The sequence below is a fragment of the Cyphomyrmex costatus genome, unplaced genomic scaffold (genome assembly GCF_001594065.2).
Source record: "Cyphomyrmex costatus isolate MS0001 unplaced genomic scaffold, Ccosl1.0 scaffold277, whole genome shotgun sequence".
Lineage (NCBI taxonomy): Eukaryota > Metazoa > Arthropoda > Insecta > Hymenoptera > Formicidae > Cyphomyrmex > Cyphomyrmex costatus.
Genome location: NW_017276877.1, coordinates 383,017 through 392,709, shown reverse-complemented (window position 1 = coordinate 392,709; position 9,693 = coordinate 383,017). Strand labels below are relative to the sequence as shown.

At 27.5% G+C, this 9,693-nt stretch overlaps 2 protein-coding genes across 2 annotated transcripts in view; both read right to left on the bottom strand.

Annotated features, from left to right (window-relative positions):
• The window catches only part of LOC108774911 (astacin), an 8,264-nt gene extending 3,051 nt beyond the window's left edge, over nucleotides 1-5,213 (bottom strand). Inside the window, exons 1-2 of the mRNA XM_018541144.1 lie at nucleotides 5,027-5,213; nucleotides 1,837-2,139 (exon numbers count right to left, since the gene is read on the bottom strand). Of these exons, the coding sequence (XP_018396646.1) occupies nucleotides 1,837-2,139; nucleotides 5,027-5,171 (448 nt within the window). The 5' untranslated portion in view covers nucleotides 5,172-5,213. The remainder of the gene's footprint in view (nucleotides 1-1,836; nucleotides 2,140-5,026) is intronic.
• A 1,441-nt stretch (nucleotides 5,214-6,654) lies between these two features.
• LOC108774899 (zinc metalloproteinase nas-4) overlaps nucleotides 6,655-9,693 on the bottom strand; it is a 7,004-nt gene continuing 3,965 nt past the window's right edge. The window contains exon 4 of the mRNA XM_018541129.1: nucleotides 6,655-6,825. Within this exon, the coding sequence (XP_018396631.1) occupies nucleotides 6,655-6,825 (171 nt within the window). The remainder of the gene's footprint in view (nucleotides 6,826-9,693) is intronic.

The window sequence follows — 9,693 nt, the reverse complement described above, 5'->3', positions numbered from 1 at the left end:
CCCCAACTTACGCGCCGAACAATCGTCGGTCTTGAAACGCAACTCTATTTGAAAATTCCCCCCCAAATTGCGCGCCGAACTATCTTCGGTCTTGAAACGCAACTCTAATAATCTGAAATAACGTCCCCTTAATTTACTTGAAATTTAAACGCATTGATTTCGACCGCGTAAATTAAATATTTATAAGGCTCAATAAGTATTAAACAACTAATATAATGAAATAAGGGCAATGAGCCAATTTATCTGTATATCTGTATATATAGAATCTCGATTTAATAATTAAAATAGGCGTCTAAGGTAGACTTCCACTACAATGCCATACTGATGAGTCCAGTAGTGGAAGTTGGGACGAAACGCCATAATTACGTGATATTCTTCGCAATATATTAGATTGATTTAAAGATTTTAATGAAAATTGGCTCATTGCCCTTATTTCATTATATTAGTTGTTTAATACTTATTGAGCCTTATCATAAATATTGTATTGTTAAATTTAAAAAATGTCGAAGATAAGACAAACGTAATGGCATTTATGAATTCATTCTTAGGGATAGTAGTTTTTTGTTCTATATAATTCCATCTCTTATTAATGCTGTCAATTATCAAATTATGAGGAATATTTGTGAATAAAGAAGTTACATCCAATGAAATTATGGAATCAGAGTTATTAATTAAAGAGGAAATTAAGTACTAGAGTAAATGAATATATATAAATAATAGAAAACTTGATGCATCTAGACATTCAGTTTTAACAAACCATGCATTAGAGTGCAATTATGTCTTTGACTGGAAGAATATGAAAATTATGGACTCCGAATCTAATTATAATAAGAGATCAATATCAGAGACATTACATATAAAAGAACAATTAAATGGTATTAATTTGAAAAAGGATACTGAATCTCTCGATGACATATATGTTCATTTGCTTAAACGTGTTTCTGACGATGGATAGAAATGTAAACATGTGGGTGGGGTGGAGGGGGGGTCTGGTTGACTGGATATGTATTGAATCTTTGTCACTAACGTGTTGACCATCTGCACAGTTAGGACATATAGTGTGGTCGTAGTAATTTCGAATGTCTTAAGAATAAATAATAGAAAACTTGATGCATCTAGACATTCAGTTTTAACAAACCATGCATTAGAGTGCAATTATGTCTTTGACTGGAAGAATATGAAAATTATGGACTCCGAATCTAATTATAATAAGAGATCAATATCAGAGACATTACATATAAAAGAACAATTAAATGGTATTAATTTGAAAAAGGATACTGAATCTCTCGATGACATATATGTTCATTTGCTTAAACGTGTTTCTGACGATGGATAGAAATGTAAACATGTGGGTGGGGTGGAGGGGGGGTCTGGTTGACTGGATATGTATTGAATCTTTGTCACTAACGTGTTGACCATCTGCACAGTTAGGACATATAGTGTGGTCGTAGTAATTTCGAATGTCTTAAGAAGAAATTGGGTTCATCTGTTAAGGGGTTTTTTACGGCTGATGAGGACTCTGTGAAGTCGAAACGTACCGTATATTAATGTTATCATTATAATAAATTTATAGATATATTTAACAACCATTATTGCTCAATTTATTCTTGACCTGGGAGGTTTATTGTTAATTTTAATTTGTTAATTTATTTGAGCTGTTTATAATTCAATTTCAATTGATATAGTAATATTATAAAATTATAGATATTAAATATTTAATATAATAAATGACAGTGCAATTAAGACATTTATGGTATAACACACAATCTTTGAAATATTTATTTAAGAAAATCAATTCTTATTTTAAATCTCTTATTAAATTATAAATATACGTACATTCTTTAATATTATTCCAGTTGATAGTCACGTAATCATCTCGGTCATCTCTAGTGTGCTCGTGCCAAAAGCCAGTAGCGTGCATAATTTCATGTATTACAGTACCCTTTTTTGTTACACAACCAGGAGATTGTAAGTTTATTAATTGTACACCGCCAATTTTGCCAACGTAGCTCCAGCATCCATTATTATAACTAACAAATTTAACGTAATCCCTTTCGTCTGTTCTCGGTTTAAGCTTGATACATGTATACTTCTCATATTCCTTCATTGCCTCATATATAAGATGTAATTGAGTGTCATCTACGATACAAAATTTATCAACGTGTAAATAATAAAAATAAATTAAATATCTTAACGGACAATTGAGAGCTAATAAATTGATCGCAGTTAGTAGTGCGTTTAGTAGACTATAAGGTATATTTACATGTATTTCTTAATAATAATAAATGTATTGTTATTTCATTTCATCTTAACAGTGCTAAGAATGGGATAATTGATATATATATTCTGAGAATAAATTAACGTCTGCAACATGTTTTAATCTTGGATATTTTGAAATGTAACATACTATAAGCTAAATTAATAAATACATTAAATACAAAAAAAGTAAAGTTTTTTATCATATTCTTAAAAAATATAATGTTTTATAACATATATATTTATATATATATATATATTATACATTGAAATAAAAAGAATAAATATAATTAATAAATATAATATTCTTGTATAATACAATAATAAGTGAACGACCCTTACGAGCAAAACAATTAGATCTTAATAATTAAGGTATTATAATATTTAGATTTAATATAATCTTACATAAAACATCATACATGAAAATTCAAACGTTTCGGCTACACAGAGCCTTCATCAGTGAATTACAATAAATTATTAACAATCGTTAATTTGATGGAACCATAAATTTCGATAACAATTAATTTAGGATCTTGGAGTTTACAACCTTCTTTTTGGTGTCCTTCTTTTCAATCCCATAACAATCTCATCAATCAATTTAGTCATATTAAAATCCAAAATAGAATTTGATCGTTTAGAGGCGAGAAATTCAATTATGTCAAGCAAATCTAAATACATAATAATAATTACAAAAATAAGTCATCATTAATCTTAATAGGCTATTAATACGAAGTAAAAAACTTACATTGTCCAATCCTTAAAAAACTTTCAAATTAAATAATTAAAAAGAAGAAGAGTAACCACAAATAACATATGTTGAAGACATGTATGGCTAAGACATGTATGGCTAAAAGAGAGGAAGTCGATAAGATTTTTGAGGTCTTCAATAGCTATCATGACCGTTTGAAGTTTACTATCGAGTATGAAAGTAATAGAAGTATCAATTTTTTGGACTTATCCTTGAATGTGGTGGATAATAAATTAATTATAGATTGGTTTCACAAAAAAAATGTTCAGGCCGTTATCTTTCTTTTTATTCGAACCATCCAAAATGCATAAAGAGAGGAATAGTTTATGGATTGGTAGATAGAGCAATTCTTTTGTCCCATCCTTCCTTTTTCTATAAAAACATTTATTTATGCATAGAAATGTTGATTGTTAATAGTTATCCGTTGGATTACATTTTTAATATTATTAATAGAAGGATAAAATGCTTGATAGAAAGATGCAAGGTTAATTTTGATAATAGTGAATTCTCTCTCAATAAAAACAGAAATAAATAATGAAAAAAAATCATTTAGTTGTTCCCTTTATTAAAGGCATTTCTGAAAAGGTGGTGGATGTTATTGATGTTTCTGATACCTTGATAGGCCATAGTACCTTAAACAGATTGGACAAGTTCATTAAAGTTCAGAAAGATATTACCAATAAGAATTGCAAAAGCCATGTAGTCTATGAAATAAAATTGCAGAGATTGTGATTCTACTTATGTGGGTCAGACAAAAAGACAGTTACAAACTAGAATTAAAGAACACAGAAATAACATAAGAATGGATTCGTCTAAGCACTCAGTAATTTCTCAACATATTATTGATTATGGTCATAGTTTTGATTGGGAAAATGTCGACATTATGGATGTGGAACACAATTATAAAAAAAGATTGATTTCAGAGATGTTACACATTAAGGAACAATCAAAAGGGTTGAATTATATGAGAGATACTGAGCTATTGAGTGAATCTTATATTTCTATTTTAATGAGATTTCGACACGGAAATATTCGAACCTTTAAGATATTATTGTTAACCAATTATAACCTTATATTCTCTTGTATAAAGTTGATGTTTCCAATAAGCTTATGATTATTTCCGTTATTGTCAACCAATTATATTATTATTTGTAATTTGAGTTTGTCGGTTGACTTTCATTTGTTTCTGTGTTCGTTCATTACATTGTTGTCATGAGATACTTCAACATGTTATTTGTGGTTGCTCTTCTTCTTTTTAATTATTTAATTTGAAAGTTTTTTAAGGATTGGACAATGTAAGTTTTTTACTTCGTATTAATAGCCTATTAAGATTAATGATGACTTATTTTTGTAATTATTATTATGTATTTAGATTTGCTTGACATAATTGAATTTCTCGCCTCTAAACAATCAAATTCTATTTTGGATTTTAATATGACTAAATTGATTGATGAGATTGTTATGGGATTGAAAAGAAGAAGGACACCAAAAAGAAGGTTGTAAACTCCAAGATCCTAAATTAATTGTTACCGAAATTTATGGTTCCATCAAATTAACGATTGTTAATAATTTATTGTAATTCACTGATGAAGGCTCTGTGTAGCCGAAACGTTTGAATTTTCATGTATGATGTTTTATGTAAGATTATATTAAATCTAAATATTATAATACTTTAATTATTAAGATCTAATTGTTTTGCTCGTAAGGGTCGTTCATTTATTGTTGTTTTTTAAATTGTTCGAGCGTGATATTATTATTATTGTTCTTGTATAATACTCATGTTTTTATAAAATATTGTGTATGCATAAAACACTATATTGTATATAATATATATAATATAATAGTAATACAAAACTGCTAACTCATTCATTATTTTTATTTATTGACATGATTTGATAAAGGATTAATGTACTAGTTAAATTAGATTTTCTTTCTATAATTATAACACATTGTATATAGAATAATTGGTTTGATAAATAAACAAATTGATCGATAAAATGGCTAAATTTTCATCGTACTTACTGAAGTTACCCATGATTACGTAAGGAATAACACCATTAGGCCAACGAAGCTTTTCATCTTTTGCACCATTTCGTAGTGTGGTGCCTTTTGCGATCATAATATCTCCTTCCATATAGTTACCCAATTCTTCAGGATTCATGTTCATATTTACGGTCCATTGTGATACTTTAACTCCCGTTTCGTTGTCCGGGATTGTCAAGGCTACTTGTAAAGTATCCTCTACGTCAAAGATTGGCAATGCCGACACAAATGTTATTGTAAGAACAAAAAACGTCCACGCTGACGGTAGACCCGACATGATCAACGTTAAATCAGCAAGTTACCGATTTACTATATAGTGACGACGAAACAATAATAGAGAGTTTTATAATCATTTCTCTTTTTATATATTTCATCTCAAAAATGTTCTGCCCCTTCTGTCCAATTTAAGGTGATCAATAGATAGATCATATTAAAGAATAAAGATAATATTTAGTAATACAAACTTGCTATGATGATTACGATCAGTCTTTGATTAACTTGAGCATTTAATTAAATGATCTTATCGTATTGTATATTTTGTTCTACTTTGATTTTTCTAGACAGACTTTTGTTAATCAAGATATAATCTATAATTTTTTGATATTTGTGATGACCGTGCTAGTGTAATTCACAAATAAAAACTTATATAAGAGACAGAAAATACAAGAACAGTTTCTAACATAAAATAAACGATCAGTATAATATTATATATGTAGTAAAATTCATATAATTAAAATAAAATTTTTAATAACTTTTTTATATTACAATTTGAATAAGTTGAGAAGTTTGAATAGGTGAATAAAATAAGTTTATGTCTAATTATATGTTTGTACAGTTTAGAACGCATGAGAAATCGGACATGACATTAATATTATCTTTTCTCAGAAAATGATATTATCTTAGAAAATGTCTTGATCATATTTGATTGCCATATTTATCTATATTTCAAGTACTCATTAAAAGTAATCGCATTAACTTTTAATATATAACTTTTAATGAGCATTTGAAATATAGATGACTATGGCAATCACATTCGGTTGCTATATTTATCTATATTTCTGCAAAAATAAATTTAGTAGGAGATTATATTGTAAAAATACGTTTAAATTGATATATCAGTAACAAATATTTTATCGCGATATAGCTCATCTATTTGAATATATTTTACCAGTAGGAATTATACGTAACATTTTCTTTATCAATTGGTAATGTCCGGTTATGTTTTTATTTATAAATTTTAATATTCCATCACACACTATTCAATTAACAAAGAAAAAGTTAAAAATTCAATAAGAAAAGATATAATACATTTGTATATTATAATATTATATGTAACTTATAAAATACACATTCATAATATTAAAATATATGATCATAATTATATTAACTATATTAATAAAATTATATAATAATACTGTTTATACTAGTTGTTCACATAGTGTCTTTAAACAAACAATCGTATCCTTTGCACATAAGACTAGATGTTTTTTCTTTTTTATTATATATGTATATACGGGAAGATTCTTATTAATTAATTCTCTAATACCTAAAACATTTTATTGTTTTAACACGCACGAAAATGTTACTAATTCACCAGTATTCATTCATCAGTATTGATAATCATAGTTGACTATGCCAGTACGTTTGCCGCATCTGTACATCCTCCTGATTTTCAGAATGTCCTTCTTGCTGAAGCCTTCCCTCTGACCGAGTTTTACCTCGCTGTTTTCTTGGAATATTCCGCCAATAAGATCCAATATTCCACCGTTTAGTTGTCTCTAAGGACACATAAAACACGTAGATATATATAATACAATAATATATATAATCTACATAATACAATACAATTCGACGTATACATCACAGAAAAAAAGTTATTCTCAACTTAAAATGATTATATTTCATTGTTTCCTATATAAGTAACAATACAAAGTCTTTTTTAAAGAATTTGATAATCTCAACTTTCAACAATGTTATATTCTTATGTCAAAGTTATAATAGTTACCTGAAAAACAAAATATGATTATTTTGATAATAACAGTATTTTCTTTTAACATTTAAAGGATCATATCAAGAAGATAAAACTGTTATTTTTACTTTAATTTTATGTAGTGTTAAACATACGTTAAACTTCTTTTAAGAATATATTCGTTTTTATTAAATGACATAATAAAGTTACTTGGAATATATTACAGAATAATAATTGATATCGTTTAATCATTAATATATATGATAACTTTTTTTTGACAATACAACAAGATTCGTAAATATTAAAGAACATTTGAAATAAGGCTAAGGAATTGTTATTATGAAATTTTTCAATCAGACAATTCAATAATATAAATAGTTTTTTTAAGAGTAAGATATAGTGAAATAAAAATAATTTAATTTCAATTTAAAGATATTCTAATTTTCGATTTAAATATTATATATTGTAATTTTTTATCCGATATTATTTCCTCTCAAATCAAGAACATTATTATTGAATAATGAGAATATATTTTTCTTGGTGTAACTAGTTCAAATATCTTCATGTAAGCAAATTATGTCGATTTAACGCTATACATATAATCTTATTTCAAGCCTTATATGTTGAAAATAAAGATATTCTCAAAATAAGAATTTTTTAAACAACTAATATAATGAAATAAGGGCAATGAGCCAATTTTCATTAAAATCTTTAAATCAATCTAATATATTGCGAAGAATATCACGTAATTATGGCGTTTCGTCCCAACTTCCACTACTGATGAAGAATATTACTACGTCGACCCGCCATCAGAGGTCTATAGATATTCGCTAAGATTCTCGCAAGTGCTTTGATACGCGTATATCTGTATATATAGAATCTCGATTTAATAACTAAAATAGGCGTCTAAGGTAGGCTTCCACTACAATGCCTTACTGATGAGTCCAGTAGTGGAAGTTGGGACGAAACGCCATAATTACGTGATATTCTTCGCAATATATTAGATTGATTTAAAGATTTTAATGAAAATTGACTCATTGCCCTTATTTCATTATATTAGTTGTTTAAATAACAAGAATAATCAGGCTAATGAGAGCTATTCAGCGGTTATTGGTGCGTAAGATATGTTAGAGTGTGAATATTATATACCACGTAAGTAGTTCCCCCCTTGCGCGCCGAACATTTCGTCGAACTTAAAACGCAAATCTAATTAACTACCGTAGTAATATCACAAATTTTTGATGCTTATAGCATCTAATAAGATCTTAATAATATGTTGAAAGATATATTAAAATCTTTAAATTAAATATTAAAAAAAGAAATAAATTTAAAACTGAAGAGAGAAAACTGAAGGAGAAAAATAAGAATTTGTGAAGAATATCATTACGTCGACTTGCCAATAGAGGTCTATAGCTAATCTTGTCAATTCTCGCAAGTGCTGAATTACATGATTATTTGTTTATATAGAACTTACGTGGTATATAATATTCACACTCTAACATATCTTATATATATGATCGCACCAATAACCGCTGAATAGCTCTCATTAGCCTGATTATTCTTGTTATTTGAAATTCTTGAGAGTCTTCTTTAATTTATTAGTTGTTTAATACTTATTGAGCCTTATCATAAATATTTAAGAATTTTTTTTTCTGTATACTTTTTGCGTTTCACAAACTTACAAAATGTATTTCTTTTTTATGAAACTAGCAAAATCGGTAAACTTTCTGTCTACATAAACTGTCGAGCGATCAAATATATATTCATGTTATTAATATATAATAATTAATGATAAAGCATTGGCATAAACAACAAATATGAAAAATGTTTATAAAAATCGCTTACCTTAGGCACGATAGTTTTTAATTGATAGTTTCTGGAGAACGCTGTCGATGAATAGTGCATCACGCTACCATAATCGTAACCGACTCCGAAGGCATAGGTGATCTCCGGGGGAGCCTTGTTAAAATTGTGCGTATGACCTACATGCATAACGCACATGATAAAAAAACAGAATTTCATAAAAATAAAATTTCATGCAGAAGAGATAACCTCGGCCGGTTATTAGGCCGATGACTGTAAAGGTGACTTTTCGTACGCATAGCACAGTGCGACAGCAAAATATCATGTGATTCAAATTTTTGAAAACTAATTGGAAGTGCGTCACCTTTCCAAAAAATGTTTAACCAGTAATAGAATTTTAATTGATACCGTAACTTATTTTAATTACTACCGCAACTGCACATAAAAAAAACAACTTAAAATTTTTTATGATACAATCATATTTAATATTAAAGGCATAATATTAATATTAAATTCTCATGCTATGACCCAAAAACAACAAAGTGATATTCTAATGACGTCTTGCTGATGTTAGAATGTCACCTACTTATTATGGGAAACGATAGAAAACATCTCAAGAATCATAGAAGTAAACAAGATATTACCAAATAAAAACATGTTATTTAAATTAATAAGGCCTATTTTCATAATATATGATTACCTAAAGGTATTACCAAGAGGATCATTAATGAAATTTATTCATAAATTTCTTGGTATACGTAATCTTTAATCTTTAGGTAATCAAATATTGTAAAAACAAATCTCAGTTAATACTCTGATTAATCTTAAATATTATTAATATTAATATTATATAAATTAATATTATATAAATAGA